General features: G+C 33.0%; 1 protein-coding gene across 8 annotated transcripts; it reads right to left on the bottom strand.

Annotated features, from left to right (window-relative positions):
• Positions 1-2,123: 2,123 nt before the first annotated feature.
• LOC108320953 (tobamovirus multiplication protein 1) lies at positions 2,124-8,215 on the bottom strand. 8 transcript variants are annotated; one of them, XM_017552556.2, is made up of 12 exons: positions 7,934-8,209; positions 7,690-7,780; positions 7,549-7,601; positions 6,789-6,881; positions 6,633-6,704; positions 6,439-6,523; positions 4,347-4,392; positions 4,202-4,265; positions 4,018-4,071; positions 3,856-3,933; positions 2,402-3,068; positions 2,128-2,311 (listed from the first exon to the last, which is right to left on the bottom strand). In XM_017552556.2, exons 1-11 carry the CDS (start codon positions 8,051-8,053, stop codon positions 2,976-2,978), a joined length of 849 nt encoding a protein of 282 aa, XP_017408045.1. In that variant the 5' UTR covers positions 8,054-8,209; the 3' UTR covers positions 2,128-2,311; positions 2,402-2,975. The 8 variants fall into 8 exon arrangements, with proteins under 8 accessions (XP_052727507.1, XP_017408044.1, XP_017408040.1 ...); XM_017552553.2 differs by having other exon boundaries at positions 2,129-2,311; positions 2,402-2,585; positions 2,941-3,068; positions 6,633-6,881; positions 7,934-8,212; XM_017552554.2 differs by having other exon boundaries at positions 2,129-2,311; positions 2,402-2,570; positions 2,910-3,068; positions 6,633-6,881; positions 7,934-8,211.
• Between the last annotated feature and the right edge of the window lie 9,502 nt (positions 8,216-17,717).

The raw sequence follows: 17,717 nt of genomic DNA on the forward strand, positions 1-17,717 counted from the left end.
AGGTTTTGGAAGGTCGTCAATGCATTGAATAACCCAGAAGGCATGACCAACCACTTGTATAAACCATTATGTGTTCTGAAAACAATCTTGTACATATCCTTTGGGTTCAATAGAATTTGATGGTAACCAGATCTTAGATCCAACATAAAAAAATAACAAGTTCTATAAAGCTCAACAATCAGCTCATCTACTATTGGGATTGGGAAACTATCATTTATAGTAATAGCATTTAAAGCTTTGTAGTCAGTACATACCATCCAACATCCATCTTTATTCTTGACCAAAATGATTGGAGAAGAGAAATGTTGAGTAATTGAATGATACCTCCCCTTAAGATGTTTTCCACTAACTTTTCAATTTCTTCCTTCTGGCTGTGAGAGTACTTGTAAGGTTGTGAGGATACTTACGTAAGGTCTGACTTTAACAGGATTTGAGCCTTCTTAGAGTGGTATGTGATGGTAAGCCAGAAGGGGTGATAAATACTAATCTATATATGCGTGACAAAAGAGCCAATTCTAGTTCCATGTCATCAGTAATTTCAAGCAAAGGAAAATGAGTAGTGTCCACTTGACCATTCTTCTTATGTGATGTAATTGTGTTGTATCCAAGAAATTAGCATTGTCACCTTGTAATATACTGAATTTCCCATCATATTAAAACTTCATTTGAAGTATGTCATAGTAAGCCAAGTGAGGCTCTATGGTTTTAAGCCAACTAGCACCAAGTATAAGATTTGCACCCGAAATTGGTAACAAATACCTTGATAACTAAAATACATTGCCATGAGCTTGTAAGTTTAAGTATTGAATCAATCTCTCTGACTCCATATAATTGTCATTGCCCACCATAGCTCTGAATCTTGGAGCTTGAACAATTGAAAGTTTCAAGAACTTTGCCACCTTAGGCTCTAGAAAATTATCTGAACTCCATCCATCAATCAACACTATTATTGAAAGAGTGTCTATATAAGCCTTGAATTTGAGTGTCCCTAATCCCAAGCCTCTTTATAATGCATTCAGGGATAGGTGATTATCCTCCTTGTTTGATATCTCTTATTCTTTTGTATCATTTGGTGGTTCTTTCTCACTGTCCTATTCCTCTTCACCATGTTGCAACACAAAAACTTGTCTATTAGAACAATTGTGGTTGAAAGAAAATTTTTCATCATAGAAATAACATAGGCCTTTGTCACGTCTCAAAGGCATTTCAACATGGCTTATCCTTTTAACATTGGGGCTTTTAAGTTGTGGATCCTGTGGTATGGGTAATAAGGGTGGTATAGTAAATTTAACCTCTGGTAAAGGTTGTTTGAGTGTGTTCCTCAATGATGAGTTGTAGAAGTGGAGTAGGATGATGAAGTTGTGAATCTGGTAGAGTAGGAAGGTGATGATTTAGGTGTAGGTGTATATTTTTCCTCCGCCAAGACTACTGCTCTCAACAAATTTGCTGGTATTATGGCCACAACATCATGTTAATGTCAACACTTAAGCCACTAATGAAACAATTTAAAACAGTTTCCTCTTCAAACCTTCTGATCTATTAGCCAACGTCATGAATTTTAAGTAGTAATCCGATACTGATCCATGTTGTTGCAACTTGAAGAGATCTGTCATTGGGAAATCGAATGGTGAAGGTCCAAATTAAGACTCCAAAGCACGAGTTAACGTTGTTCAAGTGGTGGCTGCTTCGATCTTTTGTAACTTCTGACACTATGGTATCAGCTCTTTCTCGAAATACACTAAAGCAATTTCCACCCTATTTGAATCAGGCGTATGATAGTTAAAGAACTTGTCTGCTTTAAATATCCACCCTAGGATCGGAGTCGAACCATCAAAATGGAAACCCAGTGAAATATCCTTTACCATAGGAACCATGGCGAACGGAATAACCTTCGTTGCTGATCCTAAGTTCAATGAACTTCCCAAAGATTGAGATGCATTTTCTAACAATTGTTGTAATGCTATTTGGATTGGTCCATCTTCTTGTCCTATGATTTGGATTGCACTGTAAGAGCTGCTTCGAGCTTCTCACGGTTAACGATAAACAATACATATAGTCGAAATTTTTTTTACCTCATTTTGTAACTCTCCTTCATAAGTGTGTCTCAACCAAGAGTCAATTAAAACACCAATGTACCAGTTCTTCTAGAATTTGAGGGAACAAAAAATTGCTTTTGTATTAATAGAAAAGAAATGTATATTGTTTGTAACAACAATCAACAAAAAATTGAGGGAGCAAATAATTTATGAAAGAAGAAAATGTGGTTGCAGTGGCCATAACTTCTGAGAAATCAATTTGGGATGAATCATTCCTGAAATGAAATTGGGGAATAAAGAGATAAGGTTAGAGAGAAGGTTACAAAAAATATAGCAGGAAGAAGGATAGCAGAAAAGAATCATACCACACTTGTCCTCAATGGGTGGAATTGGGTGAATCCACGCATTTTTATACTCTCTTCTCATATGTGTGCTTTTACGCACCTCTGCCTTCTCCTCATTGCTTGCCACGTGGCCCTCACTCTCCACCAATTTTCCCACTCTCTTTGAATCCTTCTTCACGCGTGTTACAGACTGCAAGAGTTATGACTGCAAGAGTTATGATTATTGAGACAAATATTATAATACTATCCGGACCCATTACCATCCCTATTATTATTAACATGAACCTTATTTTCACTTTTACTGAATTTTTAGTTTCCAAGTATCATAATTAATAGTAATAGTAAAGCATAGGCTAGATAGTGGACACGGTTTCTTTAATGCTAGTTTTCACTTTAGAAAAACAGAAATAGAAAGGAGATGTAGTTTAGAGAATAAACGACATTAATTGAATAAAAGGAAATTATGAATATACAGAACAGTTATGGACCATATCAGACCGAAGATATGTAGAAAAAAAAGGTTATGGACCATCTCAGACTGAAGATATAAAGGAACAGACATTGAGTGTTGGTGGGAGGCTTTTAAATGCACAACTCATCTAATGGGGTGGTACTGGTCAGAAACTCGTCGTGGGGGCAGCTTTCGCAGTATGAAGAGCACCAACGCTGAGGGAACAATCTCTACCATCTGCAGTACAGAACAATCCAGGGAGAAAGAACCATTCAGGTTGAGAATCAGAATACAAGGGAATTTTAAGCAAATGTTGATATTTGTATTGATCATATGAAATCCTTCTGGTCTGTTTAGGGTGACAAAAATATTATGTTCTTGGAGGATGTCACATGACACTTTGATATGATGCTAATGAATTAAATGCATTGTTAGGTGTATATGATCTCAAATCATATCATAGAAAGTATGCACTTAAACATTTAAATAGTAACTGATAATAATTATAATAATAGAATAATAATCTTAAATCATAAGGTGGTCAAGAAAAACTTTTTTGGTATTGCTAGCAGTTAGAAAATTCAAAATAAAAAGATTTTGCTAAAATTTATATTAGAAATGCATTGAAAAAAGGGGAATTAATGATACTTTCTAATGAAAGAATCCTTTGTTTACACCTTAATAGGTGCCCACTGGCCAGGACTTCTGTCCTTTTTTGTTGGGGAGCAGTAATTACACTAATGAAAAGTTTCCATTGTTTACAACTTAAACAAGTACTCACTAGTTAAGATGTTTACTCCTTTTAACAAGTTACCCACTGGTTAGCATTTGCATTTTATGTTGTGTGAAAAATTTCTATTTTTACTCCTTAACTGGTTCCCACTGGTTAGGATTTGCCTTTTTTTCTGTAGTAAATCAAATGATATTTTGATCACCAAATAGAGTAGTCATTGGTTTAGTAGAGAAATTTAACGCAAAAATTAAACATGATTCCCTGGCTAAGAAATACAAGAAGTTGACTTACCAAATAGTAAACCAGGTTAAGAATGGGATGGTTCAAGACATCAAGATCTGTATTCTTACCAAATACAGAAAATGCAAGCTATATCAAAGGTGAAAACTAACATCATGTCAGAAAACAATAACTATAAATAAATACAGTAGCTTTAAATGGGAAGGAACTCACCAAAGCACATCTTATCAGAAAACAAGTGCAACAAATACTAGTAACAGACCCAACCTGCCATGGTGAAACGTTAGTCACAAACAGCAAGAGCTTTAAAGCATACAGTTTTTACCTCACACAGTTTAAGGATATATTTCTCTCTAAGGTTGAAAAGCCTGAAGCAACAAATATTTCAGAAAATAACCTCGTAAAGTTTCTTTTGACGGCCTCTAGATTCAATGGGGAAACGCCTCAATAAGAAAAACAACCTACGCCATCCTGAAAAGGTTAGTGTACAATGGCCAACAAAGGATTGTGCCATCTGAAAGACAACATGTTAGTTAGCTTACCTTCCACCGTACAACAAAAATCCAAGAAGAGAAAAGAATGATATAACTGCAAAAGAACATTAAAGCAAAGGTCACAATACCAAACAACTATACATGAAGTTTCTTAGTAGCGATAATCGATTCACATATTCTCGAGTTTCTATTTTAAGAGTGTTAGTGGGATTTCAGAACAAATTCCCCTGTTTGCGAAATGCAAAATAAGCACCATGCAGAAGCAAAAGTTAAGAGTAAGAGTAAGCATACAAGTATGTTCTCTTTCTCAAAGAATCGCTTGAAGAATCTCCCCTCTTGTATGAGCATTTCTCAATTCTCACCAAATATGTGAAAAAGGAACCACCTTTCTTCGCACCCATAGCTTCTCTCCAATATCTAATCCTTCTAGATTGGCATTGTCTTGGTCATTATCTCAAACGAATTAACGTTTGTATTGATCTTTTCTATCTTCAAAGCTTCTCATATCCAATGATATGATGTGTTTAGAGCGTGAATGGAATATGGCTAGATAGACTGTACTTCAATTATCTAAATTCACCTCATAATCATATGGATTCTGTGCATTTAACTTAGGAAATTCTTCATCCATGGATTTCTTAACACACTTCTATTGTAGAAATGCAATTTTCTTCAAAAGTAATTAAATAACCTAATATAGATTTTCTGGAATAAACATCTTTGGCCATATTTAAATCTTAATATCCAACGAGCATGGAATTTCCATTACCAAAATACAAACTCCTTTTGGTAGTTCCTCTTAGATACCTTTTTATCCATTGCCATATCTAAAATCTTAAGCGTGGAATTTCCATTGCCAAAACACAAACTCCTTTTAGTAGATCCTCTTATCTTAGATACCCTTGTGTCCATTCATAGCTTCTAGGATTTGATAAGAATCTATTCTCTAAGAACATAAGCAATATATGGTATATTTCATAGCTTCTAGGATTTGATAAGAATCTATTATCTTAGAACATAAGCAATACATGGCTTTGTACCAATCTTTCATGGCAAAAGACTTGCTCAAATCCTTCGTGAGATGTAATCCACCAAGTTTAGTTTAGCACTAAAAGATGGTTAACTTGCTCCGTGTGTATTTCTTCTTCCAAGTCTCCCTATGGGAAATTAGTTTTAACATCAAGTTCTTCAATCTCCAAGTTTAGTTTAGTACTAAAAGATGTTATCCTCACTACTGGTAAAAAAGAGTCTCGTCAAAATCTATGTCTTCGTAACCCTTCACAACAATTTGTTCTTTATATTCACAACAATTTGTAATGTCAATGTTTTCTTTCTTCTGGCAATCTGATGTCCATGTCGTTCACTTTTGGAAATACCGCAAATCATGGGATTAGTTCTCCTTCAAGGATTGAATTTCTTCATTCATGTGCATGCAACCATTTGTCATTGATCTTAATGGCTTCTTCAAAGCTGTGAAGTTTCCCTTCATCTGACATATTTTGTCACGAACTACCTTAAAATTTGGCTTCCCAGATATCTTGAACTGTTTGATCCTCAAACATACCATATATTTGCTTCGAACAATTCTCTTCTCTGAAGAGACCCATAACTTGAAACCAAAGTTCATCTCTATGAGTATATGAAGAAAACTTTTACACCCAAATATACTCACAAGAGGTTTTCTTTCTATATATCATACTTTATCGGTATCTCTTCTCCATCATTATATGAAGGTGAGAGATGTTGATCAGATTAGTAGCCCTTCTGATCGTATCCCCATATTCCGAGAACTCCGGAATTAAAACTTCAGGAAATTCCCTCCTGGATGAGGGCAAAATAGGAGCACTATGTAAAAGTATTTGAGTAAAAGATTTGTCTTTCTTCTTTTAAGAAGATTGAAAGGATTGAATAGAATGAAATACTCTCCCTATAGGAGATGAAAAAACCGTTCATCATTCATATAAAGTTGTGATTCTTCACTCTTTATGTAAAAAGATAGATAAAGAGATGTGATTCTTAGGAGAAATGTTTCATCGAAGAGGAATTCCAACAACATTTCCAACAACATTATTTGAGGGCAAGATGAAAATTAAATAGACACATAAAAGTCATCAACTATAGTCATGTTGATAGAAATAACCTGAAAGGAAGAGTTCTGCAGCTTCCAAGCCTGTAGCAGGTTTGCTTGCAATCATGTAAATCCACATGTAAATCCAGAGGCAGATCTATTATTATCAGGCGAGATGATTAAAATAAAATCATTACATTAACTAGTAAGAATTCTTATTTTAAGGACTAGAATGGTGGACAAGGAAATCAAGATTGTGCACTTGCCTGTACCAAGTAAATAAAACCATTAATAATAACATAAGCAGGCCTAAGTTTCTGTGAGGGTTCACTTCTTGCCTGAATACATTCGAGACAGATAAAGAAAATATTCCATAAAATAATGACTGTTAATGTAGTTCTCCCAAAAGAAAGTAAACATACCTCGTGATATATCTCAGCCCAGAACAAGACAAGCAATGTACACGTAGAAAAAAACAGAAGACTAGGAAGCTCCATTAACATCTGCTCTAGTGCCTATAAACGTAATGTGATAATAGGTCAGAACATGAACAGAAACACTTAAGGAGGATAAGCTGACTGGACAAAAGAAAAATAAAGGTTGAAAAAAAAGACAGATAGATGAAAGCCTAGCAGAAGGGTAGTAAATTTGTAATTCAGAACATTTTCTTATAAACTGGTTTGTTATTTATTCTTAGGGGAGGGGAAAATTATTGCATGGTCCGACGTCATGGATCACCATGTTTTTAAGACCAAACTCCATGTAATTAGTAACTAAGTTTTTCAATTTACAATGAAGAGTAAATAAAAGCAGGCCACAATTGGACCTGACCATAGCTTATTATGATCTTGGACTACACACTAATTGAACTTGTTTTATAAGTCATAGTAGAAACTAAAAACATGTAATGGACTTCTTAAAATGGGGCAAGAAAATACAATTGACTGAAACCTCTTTGGTCATGATATTTATCAACAGACAAAATTAAAAAATCTTGATGAAACTAACTATTTTCATAATCCATCTTCCATTGTAAACTCAATCATTCAAAATCCAAGCTTAGCAAAAGACACGATGTGCTCTACTTTAATCCTACTTCCCTAACCTACCAACATAAGCAATAAATGAAGAAGTGGGATTAATGCTTAAATTACAGTATGAGATTTTAGAATAGAAAAATACCTTTGCTCTTATTGCAAAAACACTTTTGTATAAACCGAAAAGGACAGCCCTCACTGCAAGCGTAATATGGATTCATCAAGCATAAAAATAAAAACAAATAAGCTATCAGAGCTGTTTATAGACTATTCACAAGTCACATACATCCATTGACAACAAAGTTCATCAAGTGGAAAATCTTCTGCATTGTCCACCCATCTTCAGGTACCCTTATTTGAATTCGCACCAGTTGTACCTGAGAAATAAACAGGTTACGATTATGGGTTCCTTTGCAAAAATCTGGCTTGGGCACAAACAGCTACAAACCCATATTTTACCAAATTGGCACACAATTCACATCTCAGGCACCAAAAGACAACCATTCACATTCTGCATGAAGAAAACCTACGCATTCAGAGTTCACAGGGGTTGCAAAACAATGACCCTCATAGAGAAACATCAGTGTTGGATCATAAATGAGACCAAGGTATAAGCGACACAAAGGGCATAGTAAGTGCCTCTCTGCCATTGATCCGAGTCATCAATCTGGTTCCACCATTGGAATGCACTCACAAACTCAGGCTCTCCTTCTATGAACCCAAAGCTCTTGGTTCGGAGTCCAAATGCCATAACAGGATTGGAAATGACGAAGGAGTTAATAACAAGGAAAGTTTCAGTGCACCGCGAAAAGTGAATAGAATGTGACGTGGCTAGGTCCAAATTGCACCCGTATGTGGGTGGTGTGACACGTGTAGCATGGTGGCATATTCGTTAATTATGCAGGAGACATGCTTTGCTTTGGTTTCTGAGATGGGATTAGACGAAGATGACGCATGATTGATTTGATGCGAGATTAGTAACAACAACTTTTGGTTTGTGACCTAAATGGATTTATATTTTTACTTTTGACTTTATCATTTTCCTCGGATCAATCAGTGCAAAGATACGTTGACTTACTTGTTCAGTAAATAAATTACTAACAGAAGAAAAAAAAACTACCTACAAAATAAATATTTTTGTATATATAATTTTAATATTGTTAATTTTTATTATTTATATTTATGTATTTATTTTATATTTATGCATGAAAATTATAAGACCGGAAAATAAGAATTTTAGAAATAAAGTTTTTGTTAAAACTTGATAATATTTTCTTTTAAGAGTTTATATGTTTAATAAAGTATTGTGTATAAATATTTTTGTTAAAATATAATTATATTAATTTTTTGATGTTATTTTAATTAAGTATAACATATGATTGGTCTGTTGTTAATATGGTGATGTGTATGTTTGATAGTACCAATACGATGGATTGGCTTGTTGATAGATCAGTGGTATAGGATTGAGTGATTTTGGGTTTAATTCTAAGTTCAGAGTAAAGAGGAAAACTTTAATTATTTGAACCTGGAGCATAAATTAAATAAAGGAGTGTAGAAATAAAAAACATGCAAAATAAATTAAATAAAAATAAATAGATAGAGGATTGAACCTGGAATAGAAGAAAGATAGATGTTAAAGATAGATATTTAGATAGAGTTAGATTTTAAAATATATTATTTTAAGTAAGAGAATATTAGACACAGGTTTTAAGTGATTTATAAAAACTAAGGTGTAAGGGAGAAGGATGACATTTGTTTTTAGAAACTCTACATCAAAGAGAGAAACATAGAGAAAGAGAGAAGAAGGACATTTTTTGGAGAGAAGAGAAAGGGTTGTAACAAACCTTAGTGCAATGGGAGATTTGTGGTGTTTTTGAAGTATAGATATAAAGCCCTAGTATTGGTCATGGTATGGAGAAGTTTACCTTTATTTGTTTGTTGTTGTATGTTATATGTTCTTGATTATTTTGATTGATAATCATTGTTTTGATGCATATGTACATGATTATGATTATCATTATTTGTAGTTGGGTAAGGATTGTGTATATATGGGCATAGAGTTTATGTAATGTTTGTGTTGGATTTTCCCTATGAAAGTATGTATGGTTTTGTTGGGTTATACCAAGATAATAGGTTTTGATGCTAAGGGGGACCAACTTATGTAATGTTTGTGTTGGGTTTTTTCTATGAAAGTATGTATGGGTTTGTTGGGTTATACCAAGATAATAGGTTTTGATACTAAGGGGGGACCAAGTTATGATGCTCGGGGGTTTTACTATGCAAATATACGTTATATAGAATGGTATGATGATCATATGCAATATGTTGGGTTTGTTTAGGTTGTAATATGCATAATGATGGGTTTTGGATGCTTCCAGTAATGTAATGTATGTATTAGGATTTGTTCATAAACGTATATGAGGCTTGAATGCATGCATGATGTTTTAGGTATGTTCCCTAGAGTTAATGTATATGTGTTTTGAATACTTGAATTATGTTCAGGATGTGTTTCAAATTTGATTTGAGCTATGTTTCAGAAATAATCGATTATATGGGATGATAATCGATTATCCTTTCATATGTGATGATTTTAGAAGTTTGATGTGCTAAGGTCATTAAGATAATCGATTATCTTAATTTAAAATCCATTATCACAGTATAATTTAAGAAAAATATGAGTTCTTTGGAATAATCGATTATCACTTATGATAATTGATTATTCCTATGCATTTTTGTTAAAAATGATAAATTTGAAGAAGAATAGATGTAGATTAGGGATGACAACGGGTCGGGTCGGGTACGGATAGTGTCTACCCACAACCCGACCCGTAAATGAAAACTACACTCGCAACCCACCTGCTACCTACGCGGATACCCATTTCAAAAAACCCGTAGATATTTTAAAACTTGCGGATACTGCAAATATTAAAAAATATATATTTTATATATTTTTAAAATAAAATTTAAATAAAATTACAAAAAAAAAATATAAATTTTAATATAAAAAACATAAATTAAAATTTAATTTTAATTAAATTTAATCTAATAAAATATAAATTAAATTTAATTAAATAAAACATGAATTAAATTTTTATTTTTATTTTTTTGAGTAAGGGATATCCACAGGTCGGGTGGTATAATATCCACACCCGACCCGTTTATAAGCAGGTATTAAAAATACCCGCAACCCGCGGATAGTAAATACTCGCATGTACCAACTATCCGTCGTGGATTTTATCTATGAATATCCACGAACGTAGCTATTTTTGTCATCCCTAATGTGAACCAAGCTTTAGGAGCTATAAATCGTGATGATAATTAGAGAATGAGATTAATGACTATGTTTAGGGTTAGATTTGACTTTTGAATCGGTGATGGAGCATGCACAAAAGTGTATGTGGTTAATGAGCATGAGGCATGTGAGATTAATCTACTTGTTGTACCTAGTAAATCCTGAGACTATTTGTGGATAGGTGCTCCCTTTGACATTGGTTGTTGAAAAGGGAGGAATATTCTCTTTGACATTTGTTGTTGAAAAGGGGTGACTCTCTTTGATATTTGTTGAAAAGAGAGTGATGTTCTCTTTGGCAAATAGTTATAGAAAAGAGAATGATGTTCGAGTACTGAATCTTCTTTGGTGGGGATAGATGTTTCGCCTTGTGTGATAGGGGAACAGGTCTAAAGCTAGAAGAAAGATGACTCACATATGCCTGTAGGAGAGGCTACAGTTGGGTGAGGTAGGGTACAAGAGTGTGACTTAGTCTTGTCATGATGAAGATCATGGTTTGGTGATGCTCATGGTGTTATTCATGATTGGGATAATCATGATAATGATGTATCTATGATGATGGTCATGGTATTGAAGGTTCTCCTAGTTATGCTATGTTGATAATGGTATTACTATAATGGTTATAGTAAGTAGTTAGCACAAATGTTAATGAGTGGAAAAATCAAGAGTCTGTGTGTGAGATGTTAGTGATAACATCAAGGGTTAGGGATTGTGGATGAAGGATAAAAGATCGAGCATCGAAGATCAAGGATCAATATCCTTAAACAACGTATTAGAGGTTGGATAATTGACATTGACCCTACATCTCGAAACACTTTCAAAATCTTTTTTTTTTCATCTTAAAAAAGCTATTTTCAAAGGACTAATGTTTTATGGTATGGACACACTCATCATGTCAATGCAAATAGTCCTTATAATAATATCTTAAAATTAGCATTCATTTCTTTTAAACATCCCAAGTATATTTTTTTTAATCCTTGCAAGAGTTGAAATTTGGAGAGATATAATATTCCATGAAATACTTTGAACCCTAGTTTTAGTTAAGCTTGCATGGTTGATCTTACAAACTTTAAATACGAAAGAAAATTCCTCATTATTTTGAAAAAAAAATGCGTAGATTGTCTTAACAATTTATTTGATGAAGCGAATTTTTTCTTTTTTAACTTCCAAAAGAAATTTTTCCTGTTAATTTTCACAAATTTTTTCATTATCTCTTGCTTTTAGTGGTAAAGGTTTCAATGTGTATAACCAATGTTATTGAAATAAGTATTAGAAACACTCCTCTATCAAATTGACAAGGTCTTTCTAACATTAAAGGACTAATTTCTATAAACATAAAATAACAAAGAATGTTAACATTACCATTAGAGAAAGAAAAGAAAATTCATTTATTCTCTACAAGCAACTTGACTTCTTGACTTCTTTATTTAACTGTTGAATCTTGTAGAGTGAGGATTGGTTAATGAAAATATATTTTTTCTATCATTTAATTGCTTGTAATGTTAGTAGAACTTATGAATGATCATAGTACATGTTTCGGTTATGGGGTTGAGTCACCAAACTCCTTCACAATTTGCCTTCTTGTCGTCCGGTCACGCTTCAAGCTTTGTTGTCTTGCTCTTCCGTCCGAGAGGGAACCTGTCAAAGATCCTCCGATGCCAAAGTTAGTATTCGAACCGTTCGGCAATTCAATAGAACAATAATAAATATGCAGTAAATGCAACCTATCTACCACTTACCTTTGACCTGTATTTATAGTTTTCGCCATGGGCTTGGGATTAGTGAAAAGTTAATCATGGCCCAATTCTAGCCCAATGGCTCTAATCATTATTTGCCTTAATCATGGTTTTAATGACCCAGTTCACCTACCGACCGATCTTGTACAACCGTCCGGTTAAATCGATTCGGCGCTGTTCCCTTTGGACTGCTCGGTCTGTACGGTACATGGTTATTACTCACCCGAGTGAAAGGATGAATGATCGAGTAGAACAGTATGCAGTGAGTGTTTATGCAAGCTGTCTAGCAATGCTATGAGAGGACCAAAGTCAAAGGAAAAAGGAATTTGAGTGCCGTGAGTGAGACACAGAGAGCGCAGTAAAAAAGATTGAAGAAATGCCGGCGATTAGGTTGATGTCGGTGCTGCTCTCTGGACCGCCCGGTCCGTATGGTACACGCCGGTGGTTAGGTTGATGTCGGCGCTGCTCTCTGGACCGCCCGATCCGTATGGTACAGTACACAATTTATTATTGACTAGAGATATATTGTATGAAAACTATTTTGTCTTTTGAGAATCATTTAAATCTTTTTAAACTTAGTAAATCATGTGTCTAACCATTAATAAATCTCACTTTAAAAAAAAATACTTTCATTATCACTACAAGAAGTAGAAGATAAAGAATTTGAGAAAAAAAAAGATGAATGCTTACTATACTCACATGTCTTTCTTCTCCTAAGACCATAGTTCTTTTGTTAGAACAATTAGAAACAATGTATTTATATTCTAAGTATTTAAAAACATTTAATTAAACCATTATTATGAATATTTAATTCAAATATTTTTAATTGTTTAGAAAATCTTACGTGCTCTCATTAAAATGAGTAATGATCTACTCACTCCAAGAGCCAACAAAATGGATTATCCTCAATAACAACCTTTAATCTTATTTTATCAACGTATGAGATTAATAGATTATATGCACATATTAATTAGGATAATGATACTTTAACAATATTGTTTGACAACATTTTGACACGGGTTACGTGTCAAAATGTGACTGGTCCACATGGAAATGAAAATAGAAAATGTAAAATGACGTGGAAACAAAATTAGGGGCAGGTTTTGAATTGAGAGGGTTTCAATTTAACTTTTCAGAATTTGAATTTGAGGCACTTTTAGAGAGATAAGCCAAGCTCAGAGAGAGAATGCAAAAATTGTACAGAGAGAACCCAAGCTCATAGAGAGAACGCGAACCCTGAAGAGAAGTTCTTCCCTCCACCCATCCACCCATTTTCGTGTTGATTCCCAAGAGCGTCGTCGGAGTGTCGGAGTCCTGGAGTGCCACCATTGACGAAACTCACCCACCCACCGATGCAGTCACAACTAGAGTGTCGGAGAGAACCCGAACCCTAGAGAGAAGGACTTCCCTCCCACCCTCCCATTTTTGTGCTTCTTCCGAAAAGTGTGTGTGTTTTGATCATCATTTAGCATCGTTGTTGAAATTAAAGGTTCTTGGAGATGTAAGTCAATATTAGAAGTTCAACAACACCTTGATGTAAAGATGTCATCTTCGTAGTTGGCCTGCATGTGCAAAACCTTTGCCTAAAGTACCCACTTATTTTGCCTTCGCTACCATTGTTGTTTTTGCATCATGAGTTTGACAAAATATGGTTCCTTGGCCACAAAATTCTTCATAAATGGCATAATAATTGGTTCCACATCACTTTTAAGTTGAAAAAGAGGATGAGACATAAATTAGGCTGCCTAATATGAGTGTCATCTTCCTAGTTGACCCGCCTGTGCAAAACCTTGCACGAAGTACCCATTTATTTTGTCTTTGATACCACTAATGTATCTACATCATGAGTTTGACAAAATATACTTCCTTGGCCACGAAATTGATCATAAATAGCATAATAATTGGTTCCACATCACTTTTAAGTTCAAAAATTGACGAGACATAAATTAGGAAGTCCAAAATGAGTGTCATCTTCCTAGTTGACCCGGGTGTGCAAAACCTTTGCCTGAAGTATCCAGTTATTTAGTCTTTGATACCACTGTTGTATCTACACCATGAGTTTGACAAAATATGCTTCCTTGGTCACATAACTGTTCATAAATGGCATAATAATTGTTTCCACATCAATTTTAAGTTGAAAAAAGTATGAGAAGTAAATTAGGCAGTCGATGACTTTTAAGATGGAACAAGTCAATGTACCTTGTTGTGCATAATTTGAAGGTATTTATTGGGCACGACAACAAGATTACTCTGGTTCACAAAATCTAGAATTCAACTGAGATTAGATTCGTTATCCAAGATGAAGAATGAAAGAAAGGAAGAAATTTTAAGTGAAATTGGAGTTAGGGTTTATGAGAGAAAACGAAGGTCTAGCGGCACAAGGATTTGATGGCGGTGGCCTCTTCAACATAATTCCTCGACCATGGCATAATAGTGAAAAGGTTTGGATATATGTGATTGTGAGAGTGAGTATTGAAATTGCAGAGCGCATAGATGGTGGTTTTCACATTGAATGGTGCTTCAAAATGCTGAAGCGTTCGGCTCCAACAACTGCGAACACAATTCCAGTGAATGGTTGGACGCTCCTTTGTCGGTGAACGACTGGTTGTGGTCAACGAAGATTTGTGGGTGGGAGGATCTTCTCTGGTTCTCGTGGGTTCTCTATCCGAGATTTCAAATTTTTGAAACCCCAAAATAAAGATGCCTAAATGAAAACCCTGCAACCCTCTGACTTGCATTTCCACATCATTTTCCTTTTTCAAAGTTGTTTTTCATGTGAACCAGTCACATTTTGACACATGACCGTCTCAAAATGTTGTCAAAATATGTTATCAAAGTGATTATCCTATTAATTATCTCTTATGAAAATCATAACATTTTTTCTTGTAAAAGCGTCCTAATTATGTCACCTCTTTATTAACATACTAAAAATATATATTGAAGACAAAAAGAGAAAGTAAAATAGTTATCCATGGATGAAATTATGAATTTATCTTTTCTTTTATTTTTTTTACTCTGCATATATAATATAATTATAGTATTCAAAATATTGTAATAAAATATAATTAAGTGTAAGTATGATCATAATTATATTTCATTTAAATAAGTAATGTTAACTTTTATTTTAATAATTAATTATTTTAAGAAAATATCTGTTTTTCTTTTCTTTTGCTTAACATCTATGGAGTATTGGTACAATACGTTATTTTTTATTTACTTTTTCTTTTGGTAAAATAATAAAGTGAAAAATTAGATATATATATATATATATATATATATATATATATATATATATTTATATTTATATTTACATTAGAAGATATGGAAATTATACTTGTTAAATAACGCTTTAGTTGAGTCTAATAAATTAAAATTAGATGCTAATTAAATTCATTTTATATTTTGGATTTGCTTAAAACGTATTCGCACAGTAAACCTTTTTATATCTTCATTCAATTTCATATGTAAAATAAGTTATTAACTTTTATGATAATTAATTAAAAATATTTTAAATTGATTTCTGACTAATTAATAATGCATAGACCTTTTATGTTTAATAGTCCTGTTGAACAATTTTACATTGTCCTACATAGTTATCATAGAAATCAATAGAAAATGGTACTTTTACACAAAGACTTTTTTACAGCCGTTAATACTATCTTTCATTATTCTTCATTCTCTTTTTTTTTTCCTTTAGTAATACAAAAATTTACTTTGTAAGGATCATTTTATTCTTATAAAATATTATTAAATGATAATTATTGGTGTCAAATACTTTTTTTTTTCTATAAATATAATTATCTTACAGGTGATAATGTAAAACTATTACATTATAGTAGATTTTCTTTGTTAAAGTTTAACCATGGACGTCTACATTCTAAATTTGGAATTCAACTTTTTTATATTGTCCCTTGTTAAATCTTCAAAATATATTGATTAACATTGATGTTTCAAAATATATTTAACATGTTTTTAATACTATTGTGAAAATGGGTTGAAATTTATAAGTTATCTCGGTCCACCACGAATTCAAATCGAATTAGTTGAAAAAAACTTTGAGAATTGAGTTTATCCGGATTGAACCTACAGTGAGTCAGTTAGTTCATCAATTCACCTAATTTTTCTAATAATTATTTTATGTTGGATTAGTCATTTTATAAAATATCAAAAAGAGACTCGAGTAGAATTATTTTTGTATGGAATAATTAGGTAACATGAAAAGTTCACGAATCTATACTTAATAACTTAAATTTTATGCAAAAATAATATTGAATCCTTATGAAACTACTAAAAATTTTGTTGAAAAAATTTTATGATCTTGTGTGTGAATGAAATCTTATGTTTGGTTGATCATAAATAAGTAAGTCGGATTAGATTGATTCACTAAATAGTCAATCTATAATAAGTCCTACCCAATGATATTGAATAGTCCGTTTTGACAACACCATTTTTTAATATATTGGAAGAATATAAAAACTCAACCAGGACTAGTTAATTCTTACAAAAGAAATACTCAAATTCAATTTAAATATGATAATAATGTAATATTTTATAATATTATTAAATTATACATGTCAGAAGTTATCCAATACAAATAAATAATAGAAACATTCATAAATTTATTATCTTAAGATTTTAATTAATATTATTAATTATTTTTATAAAAATTTATTTTGAATTTATTACTATCAATTTTTTTCCTTTTAAAAACCCTAAGAATATATCAAAATCGATAACTAACCAGTAACAACTCAGAAAAATATGAAAAGTAATATGGAATCTTTCCTATTTCTCCAATTAAAAACCTAACAAAAAAAAATCCAAATATTGTGGTCCATCTACCATATTATTAATGTTTAGAAAAATAGAAGCTTTTGTTTGCTGTACAGAATCCAAGTCTTTGTAGTAATAATTTTACAGCACTCGAGTACACAAAGGAGTATTGTACTGTGCTATTGTAATTTGGTTTGTTTTTCCTTTTGACTCTTTTGGGGAGGAAGCAAGAAGGAGAACATGGAAGGTTGAAAATTTGGCCGACCTTGGAGTGGACCCCCCAGATCGGGTGAGAAACTCCACCAATGAATGACAATGCAGTAGAATACAAAACAATACAATCAGCTTGTTCGATGTTGGGTTTATAGGAAGGAAGGAACTATGTAATGTAATCACGTTATTATTGTGAAGTCAAGTGAATTCTGAAAACAAAAACAGCTGTAATAAATCATAGAAAGAAACAAACAAAGAAACAGTGTCAGCAATAAAACAAGGCACAGAGAAACTGCAAAAGTC

Source organism: Vigna angularis, chromosome 1, assembly GCF_016808095.1.
Source record: "Vigna angularis cultivar LongXiaoDou No.4 chromosome 1, ASM1680809v1, whole genome shotgun sequence".
Classification (NCBI taxonomy): Eukaryota; Viridiplantae; Streptophyta; class Magnoliopsida; order Fabales; family Fabaceae; genus Vigna; species Vigna angularis.

Excerpts from the sequence above, each read along its gene's own strand:
- LOC108320953 (XM_017552551.2), bottom strand. The coding sequence starts at position 8,053 with ATGGCAGAGAGGCACTTACTATGCCCTTTGTGTCGCTTATACCTTGGT. Across the intron at positions 4,266-4,346 it reads TTTTTGTTGTACGGTGGAAG|GTTGTTTTTCTTATTGAGGC; the intron begins GTAAGCTAACTA and ends AGGATGGCGTAG. Across the intron at positions 3,934-4,017 it reads TTCTGATAAGATGTGCTTTG|CTTGCATTTTCTGTATTTGG; the intron begins GTGAGTTCCTTC and ends CCTTTGATATAG.